Below are 23555 nucleotides of genomic sequence, written 5' to 3'. Positions count from 1 at the left end.
CTTAGTTTCATCAGTCCACAAAACATTTTGCCAATACTGCTGTGGAGTGTCAATGTGCTCTTTTGCAAACTTCAGGCGTGCAGCAATGTTCTTTTTAGTAAGCAGTGACTTCCTTTGTGGTGTCCTGCCATAGATACCCTGCTTGTTCAATGTTTTACGTATTGTAGACTCATGAACAGAGATGTTAGCTAGTTCCAGTGATGCCTTCAAATCTTTGGCCGTCATTCGGGGTTGTTTCTTTACCTCATTCATGTCTTCGTTGGTGTCATTTTGACTGGGCACCCACTTCTTGGTAGAGTAGCAACAGTGCCAAAGTGTCTCCATTTGTAGAATGTTTGCCTAAATGTAGACTGGTGAATTTCTAAAGTCTTTGAAAATCACTTTGTAAGCCTTGCCAGCTTTATGTAAATCAACAATTCTTGATCGTAGATCCTCTGAAAGCTCTTTTTGGCGAGGCATGGCTCACATAAGCGTGTGCTTCTTGTGCAGAGCAAACTCCAAAAGTTTGCGGGGTTTTTACCAGTCAAAGTAGCTGTAGTCCACACCTCCAAACTCATTTTCTTAATGAGACTCCAGGTGTGCTAAAACCTGACTCCAATTAGCTTTTTTGAGGTCATTAACTCAAGGGTTCACATACTTTTTCCACAAGCACTATGAGGTTTTTTTTGGTTGTTCTCAATAAAGACATGAAAGATCAGAATTTTTTTTGTGTTATTATTTTAGACACATTATATTTGTCAATACCCTTGACTTAGATGAAGATCAGATCACATTTTATCACAAATTTATTCATAAAACCATGAAATTCCAAAAGGTTCACATACTTTTTCTTGCCACTATATATATATATTATATATTTTAGAGGCGCACCGATACTAAATTTCTCGGCTAATAACAATAACCGGTTATTCAGAATGATATCAGCCGATATCGACAGTTCTGCCTTTTATGCCTTCTTTTAATTTAATAATAATTAATTCCATAATTCTTAAAGAAATGCAAATAAAAAAACTTTATCCTCTCCATTTCAACAAGTTGTTTCACAGTAACTGGTCTCATAAACTCAAGTTAACATTAACACATTAACTAAATTCTGAAGATAAAAGTAAGATTTCTTAACTTACTGAATGTTTAATTTAATTAAATTAATTCATATTAACAGAAGTAATTGACTGAATTCTAAAACACCTCCTGTTAGGCTCACATTCACTCACCACAAACAAAAGCATTTCTACTTTATCACTGAACATCAAACTGGTAATATATAATATAAACTTTTTTATATATTAACATTAACTGGATATGAAATAGTACTCTACAAATATATTTTCCTGTGCAATATATACTTTTTGTCAACTCATCTTCATTTAAATCTTTCAACGATGTACTGGTGATTTAATTCAGTGCGAGAAAAAAAAAATTAGACTCGATGCCGAAACTCCTACTTCATGGTGCAGCGTTCGTTGTAAAATTTAAGCAGTAAAGAGCTTACAAACTGCAGTTTTGTTGTCATTCCACATAAGAGACATCATCTTTACACACAGCACAAAATCGATGTGTTTTCCCGCCCTCTTTTGATTGACAGGATAGAATCGCTCCTGATCATCGGCTGTTTCTAAACTATCGTGAAAAATTGCCTTTATCACATCTCTAATAATATTAAATATGTGTGTAATTATATATATATATATATATATATATATATATATATATATATATATATATATATATATATATATATATATATATATATATATATATATATATATATAGAGAGAGAGAGAGAGAGAGAGAGAGAGAGAGAGAGAAATTTATTTATTTATTAGGGATGCACCGAATTGAAAATTTAAGCCGAAACTGAACATGATGAAAAACTTGGCTGAAAGCCGAATACGTTTTTTTGTGTATTTTCCATTTATTTTGCCATTTTTTTCACCATTGCATAAATTAAATAGTCAAAATGTGCTTTTTACTATTTTATCTTGCTTTTCAAAGAAAAAATCAATTACAAAAACTACAGTTTCAAAATATTTATTTAACACTGGACATTTTTTTTTCATTCCAGCAGGCATAGGCTACCAATATGGCACAATATAACTTTAAATGAATAAATTAGTAAAATAAAAATATTTTTATGTGGTCATCTTTGAGCCCCCCTTGAATAGCCTGTTAGGCCTATAACTGACTGCTGAAAGAATGAAACACTCTGTAGCCTACAACAAAAAGTGCATTGACAAGAGTGCAAAAAATGGTTATATTCGGTTATATACGGCTGATTATATTGGGGATATATACCGCTCGCATCCCTGTACACCTAGCGGAGTATTAGAGTAGATATAATATAGTTAGATACATTGTTAAAGCTATGTCCCTTGATAAATTTAGTTAGTTTAAACTATAGATTAGTTCATTTAGTCTCCGCTGGTTTTCCGCTCCCAGTCCATAGTACTAGTTCATATTTCTTGTTTTGACCCTGTTTTCTGTGACTTCGATTCCTGCTTTGCCCCGTTTATGCCTGTTTGCCGATCGCCCGACCCTTTGCCTGTCTTTACGTTTTTTGGATTACGATTTGGATTTGTCTGCCTGCCCTTACATAAATACGTCTTTACCTGCTTCCGTACTCTACTCCCTTACGTCTCGCGACGTGACAGAATACTCCGGAACAGAAACAAAACAAACGCACGTGTCCAGAGTAAACAATGTCACAGTTGTCAACATCCGAAGAGCATGCGCTCGCTGAGCACTCATGCACGCGCGCACCCTCTCATCTCTGAGCGGGCTGCTGGAAGTGGAGGTCGTGACATTTGCGCATCTCACTCTGGTTGCTAGGCTATTTGGTCGCATCATCAAACACGTCATCGTTCGGTCAAACTTATTCGGCCTTTTCACTTATTTTCGGCCGCTGAACATTCGGTGCATCCCTAATATTATATAATATTATATTATATATTATATAGGGCAATAATAAATAAATAAATAAATAAATAAATAAATAAATACACACACATACACACACACACCTTTTTGACCTGCATATTCAGAAATACAGATTACCTTTTGAAGAGGGAGGACAATAAAGGCTCCACCCCCGCTGGCCTCCACAATGATGGCAACAAATTTGGGGTTGACAGCACAGAAAGCGCTGTCCCAGGTGACCCGTGACACCCTGATGTCATCATAGCACTGATCATTTTTCACCACCTGGCCAAAAACGTGGCGGAACTTACTCTGCCGAACCACACGCCTGATCATCTCTAAAGAAAAACAGATCAGAGAAAGTCATTTAGCAGTAGTTATTGTTAACTATTGTTCATGCTGGTTCTCCCCAGACTTTCTTTGGGCAAGAGAAAAAAACTTTTAATTAGGCTCAGTGCAAACAGTAAAACCGTCAAAACAGACAGATTGGTCAAGTTAGCAATCTGAGGCATTCTATCAAAGAGTTCTCACTAATTCAGGGGTGTCCAAAATTACCTGCAAAAGGTCCAGTGTGGGTGCAGGTTTTTAAATTCAAACCAAGTAAGAGACACTCTGGATTCCACCTGTTTAATCAGTTGAAAAATACCAACTATTCACAGATATTGGTCACTCTTATTCTAAATGGCACAGACATCTGTGAAATGTTACATGTGTGACATGAATAAATAAATTTTTATCCAACAGGCCACAACATTGAGCCCCAAAAAGCATGTAGGATCACAGCTAGTTTAATACAGCTGAATTTTTAAAGCTAGTTTTACAGCTTAAACATTCATATACAGTTAGGTCCATAAGTATTTGGGCGGTGACACAATTTTAGTAATTTTGCCTCTGTGAACCACCACAGTGGATTTGAAATGAAGCAATCAAGATGTGATTTAAGTGTAGAGTTTCAGCTTTAATTCAATTTAATTGTTTAGGAATTACAGCTATTTTTTTTTTTTTTTTTTTTTTTTTTTTTTTTTTTTTACAGAGTCCCTCTATTTTCACAGGCTCAAAAGTAATTGGAAAACTGACTGCTAAGCAGCTTCACGGCCAGGAGTGGCCCATTTCCTTGTTATTTCATGACAAATTAAGCAGATAAACGGTCTGGAGTTTATTCCACGTGTTGAATTTATATTTGGTATCTGTTCATGGGAACTTAATATACAGTCCAAAGAGGTGTTAATGCAAGCGAAAAAAAAAAACAAAGGCTGAAAAAAACAAAACAAGACCAATGGAGATAGCAGAACTTTAGGAGTGGCCAAATTAACAATTCGGTACATTCTTAAAAAGAAGGAATGCACTGGCGAGCTCAGCAACACCAAAAGCCCTGGAAGACCATAGAAGACAACTAAAGTGTGTAATCTCAGAATTATTTCCTTGGTGAAGAAAAACCCCTTCACAACATCTAGCCAAGTTAATAACACTCTTAAGTTGAAAGTATGCTTCACTTTTTATGTGTACGCTAGGAACAGTGTATAGCACGTGTGATGCAAATTTCATCATCAGCAGAGTACACATGTACTGTACGCACGCCGCCCGATTTTTCTAACAGTGTGTACTTTGTACGTGCAGATCGCACATGCGCATTTAATTATGTCGCACTATTTAGTTGTTCCACAAGGTGGCAACACTGACCCAGGGTCATTGATTGTCAAGGTAGTTGAAGAAAAAAATTTAATAAACGGAAGAGACGTAAACAAGTGCAGGTTAGAAAGTACCCGCATTTTTATAATTCTAGTCTTAAAGTGTATAAGGATTTGTATATGGGTGCTAATCGTGGCAAGAGATTGCCCAAGCATTGTTCTTCGTGTTGTTGTGATTCTTCTTTGTTGTCGTCCTTCACACCAAAAGACCTGCTTTACTGCTCTGTACTGACTCTAGGCCAGGAGGGGTAGTGCAAGTTGTCGTAACGTGCATGCTTCGACAGTCTGTGTACGCATACATGTCAAATGCAGTATACTTTGAAAGGCTATGCATACGACGGTGGAAATATGCTAGCGTATGCGTAAAAAAAACTAAGTATACCAGAGGCTTTAAGGAGGTAGGCATATCATTGTCAAAGTCTACAGTCAAGAGACACCTTCATGAATGTAAATACCTCAAGTTTACCTCAAGATGCAAACCACTGGTAACACTCAAGTACAGAAAAGCCATAGTAGACTTTGCTAGAAAACATCTAAAAAAATTAAAATAAAATAAAAAAAAGCCTGCCCAGTTCTGGAATAAGATTTTTTGAACAGATGAAACCAAGATTAACTTGTACAAAAATAATGGAAAGAGTATAGAGAAAGAAAGGAAGTGCTCATGATCCAAATCTTACTACATCATCTGTGAAACATTGTGGAGGAAGTGTTATGGCATAGGCATGTATGGCTGCCAATGGAACTGGGTCACTGGTGTTTGTTGGTGATGTGACTGCTGATAGATGTAGCAGGATGAATTCTGAAGTGTATAGAGCTATATTTTATGTTCAGATTGCTGTTCAAATGCTGGAAAACTGATAGGATGGTGCTTCACAGTACATCTGTCTTCAGTTGCTGCTTGTTTGTGGGTCTTTCTGAACAGCATGCTCAATTGGGATATAGTCAGGTGAATGACTTGGCCATTTAAGAACATTCCATTTCTTTGCCTTAAGAAGTGTTTTGGTCATTATCCATCTGGCAGCTACAAGCAGTAACTGAAGACAGTTGCAGTAAAGGCAAAACACCTCAAGGGAGGAAACTCAGCATTTTACTGATGTCCAGGGGTTCCAGACTTCAGGCAGTCATTGACTGCAAAGGATTTGCAGCCAAGTATTAAAAATTATCCTAATATGCTTTAGAATTTTCTATATTTGTGCATAAATTTGACCTTAAAAAAAAATTAGAAAAGAACCCAATTAAACAAATGAGAGAAAAATATTATACTTTGTCATTTATTTATTGAGGAAAATGATCCAATATTACATGTGTGTGGCAAAAGTATGTGAACCTTTGCTTTCAGTACCTGGTGTGACCACCTTGTGACGCAAGAACTGAAACTAAACAGTAACTGTTGATCAGTCCTGCACATTTTAATCCATTCCTCAGTACAGAACAGCTTCAACTCTAGGATCTTGGTGGGTTTCCTCACATGAACTGCTTGCTTCAGGTCTTTCCACTACATTTCTATTGGATTAAGGTCAGGACTCTGACATTCCAAAACATTAACTTTATTCTTCTTTCACCATTCTTTGGACTCTGTGTACTTAGGGTCATTGACTTGCTACATGACCCACTTTGTCTTGAGATTTAGTTCACAAACAGATGTCCTGACATTTTCCTGTATAATTCAGAACTGATTGTTCCTTCAATGATGGCAAGCCATCCTGGCCCAGATGCAGCAAAACAGGCCCAAACCATGATACTACCACCACCATGTTTCACAGATGGGATAAGGTTCTTATGTTGCAATGCAGTGTTTTCTTTTCTCCAAACATAACGCTTCTCATTTAAACCAAAAGGTTCTATTTTGGTCTCATACATCCACAAGACGCTTGTCCTCATGATGCAAATGCAGACAGGCAGCAGTGTTCTTTTTGGAGAGCAGTGACTTTCTCTTTGCACACCAGTGTTTTCCTGATGGTGGACTCATGAACATTAACATTAGCTAATGTGAGAAAGGCCTTTAGTTGCTTAGAAGTTAACCTGGGTTCCTTTGTGACCTTTTTCTGAACTCTTTCTGAGGTCCTCAGAAATCTCCTTTGTTCATGCCATGATATACAACAGATGTGCTGTGAAGATCAGACTTTGATAGATCCCTGTTCTTTAAATAAAACAGGGCACTCACACACCTGATTGTCATCTCATTGATTGAAAACACCTGACTCTGTTGTCACCTTCAAATAAACTGCTAGACTTAAGTCCACATACTTCTGCCACTCACAGATATGCAATTAGATAATTTTCCTCAATAAATAAATGACCAAGTATAATGTTTTTGTCTCGTTTGTTTAATTGGGTTCTTGTTGTTTACTTTTGAGATTTGTGTGAAAATCTGATGATGTTGTTTTAGGTCATATTTATGCAGACATGTAGAGAAATCTAAACTTTCAAGCACCAATGTATATTAGTTTGGCCAAACCCTTTCAGCTGTAAGACCTAATCGGTTAATGCAATATTTTTGTTAAACCCCTTGAATTAAAGCTGAATGTCAAATATCGATTGCTTCATTTCAAATCCATTGTGTTGGTATAAAGAGGCAAACTTACAAAGTGCGTCACTGTCCAAATACTTATGGACCTGACTGTATCTGTGTGATTTAGACCACATCAAAAGACCACAAATAAAAGCAATTAATCCATGATCCACCATGCTGCACTATGAGTGGATCAATACAAAAATTCATGGTATGATAACCACAAAAAAACAATAGTATTTAGTATGTCAGGGCACCTGGTTACAACTTCACATTTTCAGATATCAAATATGTTTTTGCCAGTTGCAGTGAAAGTACTTAAAACATGATTAACAGCATCTTATTTGGTAGTTTATGAAACCACAGCAGAAATATTACGAATTATGAGCCTATATTGCTTCAAAGGTATTGAATATAAACTTTTAAATCTCAATAGGACTTCTTAGTCACAATAAAAATAAATATAAAACATAATTAGACACAATATTAAAAAAATACATAAATATAGGAATGCACTGAAATTAAAATTCTTGGGCGAAGCCGAATAAAATGAAAGACTTGGCCAAAGGCCGAAAACCGAACACCTTTTTTCGCGTTTTTTAAATTTATTTTGCCATTTTTTTCAACATTGCATAAATTAAATAGTCAAAATGTGACTTTTACTATTTTGTCTTGCTTTTCAAAGAAAAAATAAAATTACAAAAACTACAATTTCAAAATATTTATTTAACACTGAACATTTTTTTTTCATTCCAGCAGGCATAGGCTACCAACAATATACACAACAATATAACTTTAAATACATAAATTAGTAAAATAAAAATATTTTTATGTGGTCATCTTTGAGATCCCCTTGAATAGCCTATGTTAGGCCTATAACTGACTGCTGAAAGAATGTAACACTCTGTAGCCTACAACAAAAAAGTGCAGTGACAAGAGTGCAAAAAAATGGATGGACCCACAACAAATGAATAATTGTCCTAGACATATGCCAACTTCTTTAACGGCCATTCTTACATCTTTCTCTGACACTTTAAAATGCTTCCACACTGCCGACATTTTTTCTGCAATTAAAGCTTCGCGCATGTCACTCTGGTTTCTAGGCTATTTGGTCGCGTCATCAAACACGTCATCGTTCGGTCAAATTTATTCGGCCTTTTCACTTATTCCGAATAATTTCAATTGCCGAACATTCGGTGCATCCCTACATAAATATCCATCTAATGTATGCAACAAAATTCCAACATTTTTGACAACTATTTTACCATTAGCCAAGTAGCTATACTGCACTTGAATGTGATGAATTAATAGAAGAAAGTTTGTGATCATGATTTTAAAAAGGACCATAGTCAAGCATGTTTAGTTACAAACAGTATCAATGATGAAAAATCACAAAACCTTTATTATATTGTTAATGATTACATGATTCAACATTACATTTTCTAAGTCAGCTATGAAATAAAATTAAAAATCCCAGCTGTTTTCTGCATTTGAACAAAAACCTACAAAGTCCGTAAAGGTGCCATCATCAAAGATTTATGGTGTTTTTGATGATTTTGGGTTAGCTCAATTAGTTAAGTCGCTTAATGATACAACATTTGTATGTTTACAAATTTGTGGCTAAATGTCATCTAACTTAGTGGTTAGCACTGTCACCTTGCACCTCTGGGTTTGGGGGTTCAAATCTCACATCCACCCTGCATGTATGGAGCTTGCATGTTCTCCCAGTGCTTCAGGGGTTTCCTCCCAGTCCATTCAGTGTGTGAATGTGTGTGCAATTGTACCCTGCAATGGGTTGGCACCCTGTCCAGGGTGGCACCCCTGCCATGTTGCCCAAGTTCCATGGGATAGGCTTCAGGCTCCTAGGAGGCCCCCAGGACCCTGTGTAGGATAAGTGGTACGGAAATGGATGGATGGACGTCATCTACTATTATAAATTGATAGGCTAACTAAAACAGTGTAATTATATGATGTGATAATTATAGTAGTATGATTTTGTAAATTAAAGATTTTTTTTGCAACTTTAAAGCTAAATTATATATAAATTTACGATTATGTAGCTAAACGTTGCATCTTTTCGCGGACACGCCTGAAGCCTGTTAAGCGTGTTATTATAACCTCTCAGTCCTGTGCTGAAGTAATCTTACACTGCAGGGGTTTTTCCCCCTATGTCTGTTTTATCCATTTCTATGGCTGTGTTTAACCTGCAGATCTGCCTTTGCCACTATATGATGATGGCACACTGCATTAATAATGCGTATCCCGATTTTTTTTATGCATAATCCTGCTTCGTGGCTAGCTTTCACACCGTTTCAATCAGTTTCATTAAAAATCGCTTTAGGGAAGGCGGTATTAAAAGTGGTGGCTGAAGATTTCACAAGCAAAACGAACAGAGGAGTCAATCCAGTGAAAGCACTGCATTGGGCTGCGCGTCCTGGGTGAACTCAGATCTATCTTTATGCTATGAACAAACAAATGGATACAAGCATTACGATTTCAGTATTATAAGTGATCACATCGATCAGCTTAACGATGCGTGTGTTTTTCTTGCGAAGTGGTTAGCTGACGTTTAATTTTATCTGATTTTGGAATGCTAGCGTAGCTAATGATGCTACGCTGCACCCGGCATGAGAGATGACGGGGATAACTATCATTAATGCGGCAATATACAAAGTTGTAAATAACAGTCTGTAGAGAAAACTTGAACTTATTGCTTAGCCTTTTGCATAAAAATGAGTAATGCTATGAAAGACAAAGACCGGCTGGGCGCAACTGGAGCTGATCATGTCCCTGTGCACACATTGTATCAATGATACCTGCTAAATAGAGATTGTATTAGCAAACAAAGACCGTAATGATAATCTCTTACCTTTTATAGAAATGTTTCCGAAATTCCGAAACAGGTAATCAAAACATTGATGTTTTTCCCAGCAACAAATCTCTTAATATATTCCTGTTAGTTACAAAAGCTTCCCCTTCTCCTTTATCTGAATGAAATAAAGCAACGCCCTTTTTGCTTCTCTACCCTTCCCCTCCTCCACAATGACAATCAGTACATCCCAGTCCTCATCCTTATCACACCTTTCACTGGAAGAACCCTAATATTCTTAGATTTTCGGAACAGGAAATGTTAGGCCACGCAAATGCTGTAACTGATGAATCTGGTTAACCATAATCAAGTAGCAGGCCCAGCAGCAGAAAATACACTCTGAGCAGATGAAAAAATTGTTTCATCTACTACATTATTCTGTTTGTCCCTCTGGGGGAACCCTTAATGGCTGTATAGTGCGCAGCAGAACGACTAGTAAAAGTAATCAATCAATTAATCAATCGATTAAATTAATCGATTGATTGATTAATCTTCATCCTGGTCAGAGCACAAGGTGGGAGAATTCACCCCAGATGGGATGCCAGTCCATCGAACCCACAAACACAGAACGTTCCACTAACGTTAGCATATGTTTCACCTTTGGCTATTTTTTGGGAACCAAATAATAATGGTCTAGGAACATTTTCTGTAGGTTCTTTTTTTTTTTTGTAACCAAAAACTAACCTTCCCAGAACATTGCAGGGAGGTTTTTTTTCAATTTTTTATTTTTTTTTAAATTATTTTTTAAATTATTATTATTTTTTTTTTTTTTTGGTAACAACCTAAAGAGAACCTATAGCTACAGAACGTTCTCTAATGGTTATTATTAGGTTTTATTTCTGTAACCAAAAACTAACCTTCCCAGAACGTTGCAGAGATTTTTTATTTGTAACAAACAAAAGAGAACATATACAGAACGTTCTCTAATGGTTATTATTAGGTCATTTTAGAGAATTGACATTTCCTTACAGCACTGACAGAACCAGGGGTGGGGCCAGAGGGGCATTGGCCGGCCCCAGCTGAAGTCTGATTGGCCTCCGAAGCGCCCCCGTCCTGTCAATCATCTCTTACTACGTCAGAGCACTTCATCAGCTGACAGTTTGTATGAAATTCAAGTTGCTTAACTGTTTCTTTCTATTACATCTGGTAATGGCAGGTTTACTGTATAGACAGTGCGTGTTTATCATCGTTGCTTCAATGGTAAGTACCTATTCAACACTTTAACTAACATCTTAGAAGACATTAGTGTGGCTTTCACTTAACTTCTCTTTGTCTAATGTTAGGAAGCTAGTTAGCTACAGCAACACACTAGTTATTTTATTAGCTAGTTACCTAGGCTAAGATAAGCTAGTTAGCTGGCTAATTATTTAGGTTTCACACATTATTCAACAATTGCACAGTTCAGGGAAGTAAGATATAATGGCTGACACGTAAAAGCTATAATGTTTAGTCATGTCATACAACCACAGTCATTAATTGTTTTAAATAATACTAATGCTGCGTCACGTATAAGTGGCAGCTGGGAAGTGCACAGAGACTTCAAATCATAGCTCTGATCTGAATGAAGCGCAGCAAAGCACTAATGTTACTCAATTAAGCTCATTTTTTAAAATGAGCTTTTTGTTTTAACTACAGAATTTGCCAGAGGTAGTGGTTTCTGACCCAAAAGAAGCCCAGCCTGTCGTGAGAGCAGTTACTGTGAGAAGCGGGAGAAAATGATGGAGATCTGCTTTTATTAAATAATCTCAGCCCGTTTTGTACAGTGCTGTGAAAAAAAAGCATTTGCCCCATCCTGATTTCTTCTGTTTCTGTGTATATCTCATACTAAATAGTTTTAGATCTGAATTTTACGTATCAACATACAGTTTGTCTTCGTTATGGTACCGTATACAGTTTTGGGTGTTTCATTTTTAATTTTACGAAAGCTTTAAGTGCAGTTAATTATTTGTCATGCTATACCTGCAAATAGACAACTGCTTGAATCCATGGGCTGCGTCCGAAACCGTGTACTTAGCTACTATATAGTAGCCGAAATACATGTATTTTGTGAACTATATAGCAGGTAAGTATGCGGTTTTGGATGCAGGCATACTCCCTTGTTTGCCGTCAAACGGTTGACCACTGCCGTATATCTCCTGTCGCAAAATGCAGTGAAAACTCCCAAACAACCGTAATAGTGTGATTAAGGTAATCAATAATCATTGTTTACATGCTAGTTTCTTAATCAGAGTATTGTCTTAATTGGGTTAATATCAGATTATTGTTGTCCATGATTGTCTTGCTGCATAATCCAGGTGTGCATGCGTTTCAATTTACGGAGTGAAAACCGGACATTCTCCTTTAGGATTTTCTGGTAGAGAGCAGAATTCATGTTTCTCTCAATTATTACAAGTTGTCCAGGCCCTGAAGCAGCAAAGCATCCCATGCTGTCACACTGCCACCACCATGCTTGACCGTAGGTATGATTTTCTTTTTGTGGAATTCAGTGTTTGGTTTATGCCAGTAAACCCTGGCATAAGACAGTTACCCCTGTCTTCCAAACAGTTCCACTTTCGACTCCTCAGTCCACAGAACATTCTCCCAAAAGATTTGAGGATCAACAAGTTGTGTTTTGGAAAAATTCAGACAAGGCTTAATGTTCTTCTGGGTTAGCAGTAGAGTTTTCGCCTCGCCACTCTTCCATGGATGCCATTTTTGCCCAGTGTATCTCTGATAGTGGAGTCATGAACAGTGACCAAGATGCAAGAGAGGCCTGTAGGTCCTTTGATGTTGTCCTTGACTCTTTTGAGACCTACTGGACGAGTAGTTTCTGTGCTCCTGAAAAAAAAATTGGAATGTTGCCACTTCTCGGAAGGTTCACAGCTGTGCCGAGTTTTTCCATTTGGAGATAATGGCTCTCAATGTGGTCCTTTGGAGTTCCAGAGCCTTTCAAATGGCTTTGTAACCCTTCCCAGACTGATGTATTTCAATCACCTTCTTCGTCATCAATTCTGGACTTTCTTTCAACTTTGGCATAGTGTGTTCTGGGTAAGACCTTTTAACTAATTTCATGCTGTTGACAGAAGTGTTGATTTGAATCAACAGGGTTTGCAGTAATCAGGTCTGGTTGCGTTTAGTCCAAGTGAACCTCAGTATGAATGCAGTTTAATATATTTGGGGAATAAGAAACCTATGGGGGCAAATAGATTTTCACACAGGCCCAGTTGGTATTGGATAAATGTTTTGCTTCAATAAATAACATTATCATTAGGACCCGAGCACCGCTGGTGCGAAGCCCTATTGGATCTGCTCTGTTTATTAGGGCCCGAGCACCGAAGGTACCGCGCCTCTGGTTTGTACAAAACCTGGCCTAAGGCTATATACATGCCAATATTCAGTTATATTCAGAGCACCACCTGTTGGCAACATGAACTATCATGTTTTACAATAACATACAGTATTCTTACAATATTCAATCTGCACCAAACTTCATATGTTTCATACTAATTCTGCCCTATTTCGGCCCTATTGTTTTCGGCATGTTTATTATTAGGGCCCAAGCACAGAAGGTGCCGCACCTCCGGTGGACACGGGAGGGTGCATGCAGCTGTGGTGCAGGGCCCTGTTGTTTTCCTTTTGTTTATTAGGGCCCGAGCACCACTGGTTCACCAATGTTTCACACTGTAAAGTGGTATTACTGCCTAAATAGGGACAGTTTTGGTGATTCTGAGAGGAGAGCTTTGAGAGGATCTGATGGCATTTAGGCCATGGGGGTCCCCCCCCCCCAATATGAGATTAGAGCTCCATCCTCCTCTCAGTGAATGCGACCCAAGTTAGGCCGGGAGAGAGATGGTAACCAATTATAGTGGTTAAAAAAAAAAAACCCATCTAGCATAAGTCCTTGTTAAATCCTGGCAAGAGAGAGAAGAAAAAGAAAACCTAGTTGTTTCCCAATTCTTTCACAAGATACTCTCACCTTTGTGTGTGTTTGTGTTTAGCAGGAAAAAGCGAGTGAGGCATATCTGAAGTTGGTGCGGGTGCTACGGGAGAGCCAAGAGACTACTGTCGGATACATCAGGTTCCCTCTGACTCCCAGTTGGCCCCATTCTATGCCTCAAAGTTGTTCGCTGTCTGTGCGTGCTGTGCTGAAGCAAGATTCCTCCATCCTCGCCATAATCACAACACAAGCATCTGCCTTTAATTCTATACTTCAAACAGAGCCTTCAGACAGCATCACTGATTACAAATTAGTTACAATCACTGGTTTCACATTGTTTTATCAGGTATTTTAAGAAGTCCCCTACAATGTGGGGAACACGTGTACAACCTGTAACTTGTTCAGTTCATTCTAAACCAACTTATTCACCTCCCACAGTTAAAATACAAGAGTTGGCGACATATCAGTTAAAATCTCAAATTAAGGTTAAGACTTTCTTAAAGACACATCAAGAAAATCTATACTATTTTGGTCACCATTCAGGTTCTGTGCTTACAGGTATTGAAATGCTTAATAAGGGGTGGGAAATTCTTAAAATATATCATGGGGAAGTTGAAATTTGGAATACTTGAATACTTCCACTCAGATTTATTTTTTTGATAATATTAAAGTGTCAGCATCCGACCAGTTCTGTGTTAGGCTCTGATGATGATAAGGGAAACACTTTCCAAACTTTGTTTACATTAACTCAGAACACTCTGTTCCCAGGCTGCGAGGTTTTCATTCCTCATCCAGTTCGTGTCTCTACTGGCATCGTGTGGGCAGGACATGCTATCTCAGCCTGTGAAACTTGTGCCTTGCTACACACAGATGTTCTCTCATTTAATGTCACCACATGCCATAAGGTTACACGAGCAGTCACCACTCAATGTTGTATCCCAGGTTTCACAATTTGTAACCAAACATACCTTCCTCCTCATAGGGTCACTGATATTATTACTCTATTTGCATTTCTGTCATGTGTAGAAAACCATGGTTTTATGCGGCTCCACCATCTCTCTCTCTCATCCTTCTCGGTCTCGAATCCAAATAAAGTTCACAGCTCTCTCAATTGAGGATTGTATCTCTGAACCTGGTCCTTGGATACACTGGTTATCAATCAATCAATGAATACTGTCGTGTTCCAGCCCCTTTGGGTACTTATTGGCTATGTGGTAGCACTACCTATAGTTAACTGCTTGCCAGGTTCAACAGTCGATGTTTGTTGATTTATCTTCTTCCTCCCATGTGACCCCAAACTCATCTCCAGCCCCAAGTAACCTTATCTGTGTCTACAACTGTAAAACATGCTCCTCATATCATCTTGGTGCATTGCCCTCCCACCGATACCTCACACATACTTTTAGCTGTTCCAAATTTTTGTGGTCTTGTAAACAGTAATAAGGTCGAGTGTATCTGGTAAAAAATGGTGAGTGTTACACATTTGTAGGTCGTTTAGGTTATAGTCTGCCTACTAATGCTAATCTTTATCCAGATGGCACTTTAGATCTCATACCCACTAATAGAGGATATCAATCTTTCATTGATACCACAAAGAGACTTCAAGACATCACATTTTTTGCAGATATTGATGCCACATTTACCTTCAGTGTTAATGGAGTAATGTGTTCAGTGGGTTATCAAATCCATACCTGTCATTATGACAAGAAACGTCCCCTTACAATCTCGCAGTCATCACTAACTGATCCAAGATTTGGAGCAGATTTCTAGGTGCCCTTTTTCCTAATTATGGTGTTATGATTAGCCTTGATCAAATTCGTATGTTGTCTCATGATGTCGAGAAATTAGCTAGTGATTCTGCACAATCCTTAGGCATCATATCCAACACATTGCAATCACATCAGATGATGATTTTGCACAATCGGGTTGCTTTAGATTATATCTTGGCACAAAAAGGAGGTACCCGTGCAGTGGTAGGTCCTGAGTGCTGTACGGATGTGTCTGACCCTACTCTAAATTTGAGGCAATACATTAATGACCTAGGTGAGTTACATGATTGTGTTAATGCTACTGCTCAAGTTAACAGTGTTTGATAAGGTGCCTGGCTAGGCTTCTGGTGGTGATATGGCCAGGAAATTCTACTGGGTTTCCTGATGTTCTTTGTCACCCTCCTGTTAATTTATGTCATGTTTCGCTGTTGCTGCCTATGTGTCTCTAAGGGCATGATCCAGGCCCAAGTAGCAGAAGCCACAGTTGTGTTTAATGTCTACATTTAATCTGATCTTATGTTTAATCTAACATGCTTGGTATGCAGATAAATGGGTGTGACCTATCCTTCTTTTAGGTTCTGTAGATGGAAAATCACCTTGCCAGTGGTTACAGTACTTTTAAAAGGTATAGTAGTATAGTGTAAAAGGGTTAAGCTTGCTTTAATGGATGATTTTAGGGTCATCCAAAGAGGGGAATTGTGAAATATTTTTCCTTATTTTCCATGATTATGATTCAATGATTTAAGATCAGTTCAATGTGATTTTTTTTTGCTTACCCATGGTCTCATTATGTTTTTGGGTTTCTGTCCTTGATTTTGTCAAGGTGTTATGTCTTTAGTCTTATGTTTTTCTCTCATGTTTTTCTCTTATGTTGTTTTAACTAGCTTTGGGTATGTTGCTTGCATGTACATATTTACATTTATTCATTTAGCAGACACTTTTATCCAAAGTAAACTATCCGCTAAACTCTGAAGGACCGTGCACTGGCCCTCCCTGGTTTAGAAGCTAATTTCACAGTTTCAGTGACTTCTTCCAGTATATAGTCTGGTATATGTAATATAGTAATGAATTTCTTTTTGGGGCTCTGACAGACTAGAATTTTTGCGGTGGGCCAGTCTTCTGAGGGACGTTTTTTTTCTCCCCAACCCCGGCATTATATAGCCTATATACAGATATTAAATTTTTACACACAAACATGGGGAGGAAAATCTTTAGAAATTTTTTTAATCGTTTAACAAATTTGCTTAACACAAACAATACAAATGAAGAGATTCTGTTTGTATATTTTTTATGATGTATCTAATTGGGGCTGCTTGACAGCAAATTCCCAGGCTGCTTTTTGTTGCTAGTCCGCCCCTGCACCTTTGTAGTTAAAAAAATAATTCCTTCTCTTATCTTTTTGACCGGCATGTATACATATGTGTATTTATTTCAGGAATTTTTATATAAATTAGATACGGTCAAGTATCAAATAAAATGTAAACTTCCTTTGATAAAGTTAATGTTAGTAAATGTTTGAAAATTAACATGGTAAATCAGAGTTTCAAGGTATAAAAATATGGAGTTTGTCACCAACCAAACAGCAACCAGTTCTATGCTCGGGTGATTGTGTTTAATACTCATATTTTTCTGTTGGCATATTTCTGACAAATGAGTGAAAGAAAACAAGGGTTCTTTCTACCACACCCCTCAGCATTTTTTATTAGACATAAAAAGTCTAAAAATAATAATAATAATAAATATGGACTCACCTTTCTTTGGTGACAGTATCCTTTCCATCTGACATGAAAAAGGCTTTTTGATATCAGAAGTTTTGGGCATTTCCAATACTTTATTTTCCCAGTTTCCAACATTAGCTATGCTGCTTTGTTGCATCCTTTTCTTATGCGAATTATCAGTTTGCTTAATGAGTTCTGGTCTGAAACTCAAAAAAACATTTTCATCCAAGGTATTTGAGTTGCTATAAGTAACTGGAAAATTGTCTCTGTCTATAGCAAAAATTGTTTTCGGTTCCTCCTCATGCACAGCTCTGTGCATATATGGTTTGTAGTCACAAGATTCACATGTTATTATGTCTGTTGTGTCTTTTGAAATTGAAGCATTGATTGGTAAGACATTATCTCTCTCAATGGCGACAAATGGATTTAGTGGTTTCTTTGGTACTGGTGGTGGAGGGCCTTTCATTTTTGCCTGTTTTTCTAGATCTGGATGGGACTTGTCAAAATCCTCAGTGACATAGTGTAATGCTGACTCTCTTCTTCCTGTTTTGATGTTTTTCTGTAGAAGTTCAGAATATGGCCGAGGCTTATCTATTGCATGTGCAACATCTTTACCAAAAGGATTTTTTGGCTTCTTCATAACAGGTGGTGGTGGTCCTTTACTTTTAGCTGATTTTTTTTTTTGAGTATCTGTAACCAAGCTATCTGAGATCATGGTCTGGATCTTAGTTTCAGGGACAGGTAATATGTGGATTTGGGCTGGGGGTGTAAAGACAGCAGTGAAATAGGAAGGGTCTTTTTCTTGTACCAAGGAAGCTGTCATTATCTCTCTCTCACCAACATTATCTGGAAAATAAATAGATTTGAAATTAGTTACTTACACGTTACCTAGAGAAAAAAAAATGTTTGTAAAGCATATCTGATATTATTTCCCAAATATTAAATAAAAAATTATTTAGTGTCTCTGTTAGTGAAGGTAGGTCTTACCTTTGTTGGCATTATTCACTTCTTTATTTGACTCAAGTCTTCTTTTCTTGGGTGCCTCTCCTGTTCCAACTTGTGACTCTATGCTACAGTTACTTGATAACTTTTGCAGTGGAGAGCGATTGCTTTCCTGATACAGGTCTCTATCAGGGGCTACTTTAATTTCTGCTGAAGGAGAATAGACAGCTTTTTCATAAAGTATTTCACAGTCTCTTTTCCCACACAACCTTAGTCCTTCATACAATTTGGCTGTGTGAGATTCCAATGTAATTTTATTGCTCAATTAATCTAGATGCCCAGGTAATATGGTAATTGAATAGTTTTCCATAAATGTTGATGTCTCTTTTCCATGTTTGAGCATGATCATTTCATGATCAGTCAAAACAATGTTTTGATTCAGGTCTGAGTGGAATGTGCTTGACCCTTTTAGGTCTAAGTCTTTCTCAATTTTTAACTGGACCAGAACTTCATCGGAACTTGTGAAATCTGTAATAGCTTCAGAGTTTCTCAAGTCAGATTATGCAGATGTCTCTATTTGTGAACAGCTATGTTTACTTAAGTAATCCCTCTGATTTGTCCTACATGTATCTGTAATAACACACAATGCTTTTTCCTTACCTTTGTTTAAACTGCAGTCTTGGTTTTCTGACACATCCAAGACTGTTATAGGTAGAGACACATCCCTCTTTCTTTTCTCCGTGTCATTCATATTGTCTTCATCCTTGTTTATATTACTGCTCTGTCTGTGAGATGTTGATGAGATGTTATTGGTCTCAAGAAGTGTACAGTCATTCTCTCTTGAAGTGTATAGATTTTCTGACATGTTGGGAGTATCTATGAAATTAGACAGACTTATGTTGGTCATTAATGTTGCACTGTCGGTCTCTTGCCTTTCCATTGTGCTAAATGTTGTGCAGCACTTTAGTACATAAGTGCCCTTTGAGTGTGTTCCTGACTCCAAGCTGCACAGACCTCGTACTGGGATCAGTTGTGTATCTGCTTTCCAGACATTACCAAATACATTCTAGTCCTCTGTCAATGACCGCATTTACACTTTGTTTGGGTGAAGGCTTACCGTTGTCATCAGCAGAAGATGTCATTTGTTCTTGAACAGAAAAGCCATCCAGTGCTGTGCTTGTATATATGCCTGGTCAGTTTTGGACGGATTTGAGCACATTCGCCACTGTCCTGTACAGGTTTCTTAAATTAAACTTCTTCCTCTTCCTTGTTTGTAATCCTCTGTGTTAGCAAAAGCTGTGTTTGTTACCAGGACTTTGTCCTGTTTCTGTCCCATGGCCTGTGTGGAGAGAACAAATCAGTCCCTGTTACTTATAGCATATGAGCATGATATACTGGACGAGTATTAAACTATCCCCTCCTATCTCATTCTCTCCCCTGTTCCTCTCTCTCATCACTCTCCCTCAGGCACGTTGTAATGTCTATAATTAAATGACTCTCAGTGCACCAGTGAGTCACATATCCAAAACAGGAACAGGACAACTGGCTCAGATTGGTCACCAGGTGCGAAGGTCACATTAGACCTAAAGGGGAAAAACCCACAACCTCCAAACATATTCCTTGGCTCTCAACAAAAACATTCCAGACCCTGGGACAGGCTCAACAAACTCAATATACTGGTTTGCACACAGCTACCAGGATTTTGAAAACATACCAGGCTAGTCTTTTTGAACAAATTTATTTCAGTTTTCTCTAGTTTCATAAATGACATTAAAAGACACACAAACCCAAAGCTGACTTAACCTGAAGTGTGACTGAGGAAGCAGCACCCTTCGAGCTAACGCTATTACATTAATTTCTTCTAATCTCTATACTTTAAAATTATTTACCTTACGTTATATAAATATAACTGACACTACTTTAGATAAAACAATCGTAACGTTGCGCTGTCGCTAAATTTGATCTGGTTTTTTTTGTTTGTTTTTTTTTTAACATCCGCGACTAGCTTGTAGCCCGTAGCCCGCTAGCATCACCTACCGCTAGCCTTGTTTACGTTTCACATTTCTCACTTACCGCTGTTCTGTTTAAAAAAAAAAACAAACAAACATGTCTGCTGTCTCTCCGGTTTTGAGTGCAGATGAGGACTCGCTCGAGCTTCACATGGTGCGGCTGGAACTGGAGGATGTGGAGAAGCAGATCCGCGGCCTACTCGACAAGCAGGCCCAGCTGCTGGAGCGACAAACTGCGCTGGAAACATCTTGTGCCTCTGCCCATATATCCAAGGTAAGCACACAGCGTGGTATTTCCACTCCCAGCCCCTCTACGCCGTGTGTTTCTCTGTGCAGGGACCGTGCACCTAGGACTTTCCCAGCCGTGGTCTCCGTCACGCCGGCGCCAACACACCTCGGGCCTTGGGTGAACCAGCGGCGGAAGGCGCGGGCTGGACCCTCTCCACCTCCGGTGTTCGAGATTCCAACCAGGAACCGCTTCGCCCCTCTCCGCCAGACCAGACCCAACGCTGTGATCGTCGGGGACTCCATTGTGCGGAACGTCCGTGTAGCCTCATCTAAAGGTAAGGTGCGCACACACTGTTTTTCTGGTGCTTGTGTCCTTGATGTCGCTGCGCAGGTATCCGGGATCCTGAAGAAGGACGAGCGCATTGGAGCGGTTGTGCTGCACGCGGGGACGAACGACACCAGGCTGCGGCAGACGGAGGTTCTGAAGAGGGACTTCTCCAGCCTGATCGAGACGGTACGAGGCAGATCACCCACCGCGAAGATCATCGTCTCTGGACCTCTTCCCACATACAGACGTGGAGCAGAAAAGTTCAGTAGACTTCTAGCATTAAATGATTGGTTAGTCTCTTGGTGTAATGAGCAGAATCTGGTGTTTGTCAATAACTGGAATCTGTTCTGGGAGCGTCCTAGGTTGTTTCGTCCTGATGGCCTGCACCCCAGCAGCCTTGGAGCGGAACTGCTATCAGACAACATTTCCAAGGCGCTACACTCCAAGTGACTGCCTAGCGTAAGTACATCTTCCAATAATAACAACATTCAGTATAATCAATGTTCAATTAAAAATCCGGCACCGGTAGTACATACTATAGAGACTGTGTCTGTTCCCCGAGCTATACAAATATATAAAAAATCTCGGAAAGTCTATCTTCGTAACCTAATTAACATAAAATTAAATCATATTGAATGCACAGCCAGCACTTTTGATCTGAAGCTAGGACTATTAAACATTAGATCTCTTGCGTCTAAGGCTCTTATTGTTAACGACATCATTACTGATCAGGAATGTAATTTAATGTGTTTAACAGAAACTTGGATTAAACCAAACGAGTACATAGCATTAAATGAAGCCAGTCCTCCTGGATACAGTTATGTACATCAGCCTCGTTCAACTGGTAGAGGAGGAGGTGTTGGTCTCATCCATAGTAAAAATCTAGTCGTCACACAAAAACCTAAGCATAAATTTAATTCTTTTGAAATTCTTTATACCAGTATAAGTTATGTAGCCACAAAAAATAAGTCAATTCCTCTAATTATTATTTACAGACCCCCAGGGCCATATACTGAATTTCTTAGTGAATTTGCAGACTTTGTCTCAAACCTGGTTGTGTCTGTTGATAAAGCATTAATCGTCGGAGACTTTAATATTCATTTTGATAACCTGGAAGACCCTCTAAGATTAGCGGTTGTGTCCATCTTAGATTCAGTAGGGATTAATCAGAACGTAATCAGGCCTACTCATAATGGTGGTCACACTCTTGACCTCATACTAACATACGGACTAAGTATAGAAAATATTATCATTCTTCCGCAGTCTGAAGTTGTCTCAGACCATTATCTTATCTCGTTCATAATACGAATTGATCATAATATTTCCACCTCGCCTCGCTACCGCGTAAAACGTACCTACACATCAGCTACTGCACCGAGCTTCATAAATAACCTCGCAGAAACATCAATTAGATTTGGATCACCGTCAGATCACATAGAACTCGATCAGGCGACTGAAAGCTTGGAGTCAACACTCCGCTACACGCTAGATAGAGTGGCTCCACTCAAAAGGAAAATAATTAGAGAAAAAAAATTAGCACCCTGGTATAACGATCAAACGCGAACCTTAAAACAGACAACTCGACAATTAGAACGTAAATGGCATCAAACCAAACTGGTGATATTTCAAACAGCATGGAAGGAGAGCCTACTGAAATATAGGAAATCTCTTGGCGATGCTAGAAAAATCTATTTCTCCGCCTTAATAGGAGACAACAAAAACAATTCTAGATTCCTTTTCAACACAGTAGCAAAATTAACTAGGAATAAAACCACTACAGAGAGAAACACTCAATCATTACATAGCAGTGAAGATTTCATGAAATTTTTCATCGATAAGGTTGAAAATATTAGACGTGAAATACAGGCCATTAAATTAAAACCGGACAGTACTGTAACAAACCCATTACATGACAATGTAGCAATATCAGATCAATGTTTAGAGTATTTTGCTTCGCTTAGAGAGACCGAACTAGCTACATTAATCTCTTCAGCCAATTCATCAACTTGCATACTAGATCCCGTACCTATATGTTTGTTTAAACAGATTTGTCCAGGAGTAATTGAACCACTTCTAAATATAATCAATTCTTCCCTAAGCACTGGCTATGTACCTAAATCACTTAAATTAGCAGTTATTAAACCCTTGATTAAAAAACCTGATCTTGACCCGTCTCAATTGTCCAGCTATAGACCAATATCAAATCTCCCCTTCATCTCTAAGATTTTAGAAAAGGTTGTAGCAAAGCAGTTATGCTCGTACTTAGATAGGAATAACATTCATGAAATGTATCAGTCAGGGTTTAGACCTCATCATAGCACAGAGACAGCATTAGTTAAAGTAGTAAATGACCTTCTACTGACCTACGATCAGGGTTGTGTCTCTCTGCTTGTGTTACTCGACCTTAGTGCAGCTTTTGATACTATAGATCACACTATTCTCCTTGATAGATTAGAAAATGTTGTTGGTATTAAGGGAACAGTCCTCTCCTGGCTCAGGTCTTATCTGACCGATCGTTATCAGTTCGTAGATGTAAATGGTGAATTCTCCATGCGTACTGAGGTTACTTTTGGAGTTCCACAGGGTTCTGTTTTAGGCCCACTGCTCTTTACTTTATATATGCTACCCCTAGGTCAAATTATTCGTAAACATGGAATTAG

The 23555-nt window shown here is 38.4% G+C and overlaps 2 protein-coding genes across 6 annotated transcripts in view; one reads left to right on the top strand and one right to left on the bottom strand.

The window, feature by feature from the left end:
* Positions 1-20338, bottom strand: part of coro1cb (coronin, actin binding protein, 1Cb) — a 68654-nt gene extending 48316 nt beyond the window's left edge. The window contains exons 1-5 of one of the 3 annotated variants that reach the window (XM_053617565.1): positions 19448-20338; positions 18991-19206; positions 18376-18537; positions 17422-18234; positions 3055-3254 (exon numbers count right to left, since the gene is read on the bottom strand). In XM_053617565.1, the coding sequence (XP_053473540.1) occupies positions 3055-3254; positions 17422-18234; positions 18376-18537; positions 18991-19206; positions 19448-19472 (1416 nt within the window). In that variant the 5' untranslated portion in view covers positions 19473-20338. Of the gene's footprint in view, positions 1-3054; positions 3255-9985; positions 10078-17421; positions 18235-18375; positions 18538-18990 lie in introns of those variants that run through there. The other 2 variants (XM_053617564.1, XM_053617566.1) reach the window with 2 other exon arrangements.
* On the top strand, positions 10761-23101 carry LOC128603262 (uncharacterized). Of its 3 annotated transcripts, XM_053617574.1 has the most exons (4): positions 10761-11185; positions 20468-20613; positions 20676-21155; positions 21258-21354. In XM_053617574.1, exons 1-4 carry the CDS (start codon positions 11090-11092, stop codon positions 21343-21345), a joined length of 810 nt encoding a protein of 269 aa, XP_053473549.1. In that variant the 5' UTR covers positions 10761-11089; the 3' UTR covers positions 21346-21354. The 3 variants fall into 3 exon arrangements, with proteins under 3 accessions (XP_053473549.1, XP_053473547.1, XP_053473548.1); XM_053617572.1 differs by having other exon boundaries at positions 10769-11185; positions 20676-21345; XM_053617573.1 differs by lacking the exon at positions 10761-11185 and having other exon boundaries at positions 20395-20613; positions 20676-23101.
* Positions 23102-23555: the final 454 nt, after the last annotated feature.

Source organism: Ictalurus furcatus, chromosome 28, assembly GCF_023375685.1.
Source record: "Ictalurus furcatus strain D&B chromosome 28, Billie_1.0, whole genome shotgun sequence".
In the NCBI taxonomy this organism is placed as follows: Eukaryota; Metazoa; Chordata; class Actinopteri; order Siluriformes; family Ictaluridae; genus Ictalurus; species Ictalurus furcatus.
This window is presented reverse-complemented; position numbering and strand designations above follow the sequence as displayed.

Coding starts and splice junctions, on each gene's coding strand:
- LOC128603262 (XM_053617572.1), top strand. CDS start 11,090: ATGAAATTCAAGTTGCTTAACTGTTTCTTTCTATTACATCTGGTAATG. Junction 11,186..20,467: donor TTATCATCGTTGCTTCAATG/GTAAGTACCTAT, acceptor TTTTGAGTGCAG/ATGAGGACTCGCTCGAGCTT. Junction 20,614..20,675: donor CCTCTGCCCATATATCCAAG/GTAAGCACACAG, acceptor TTCTCTGTGCAG/GGACCGTGCACCTAGGACTT.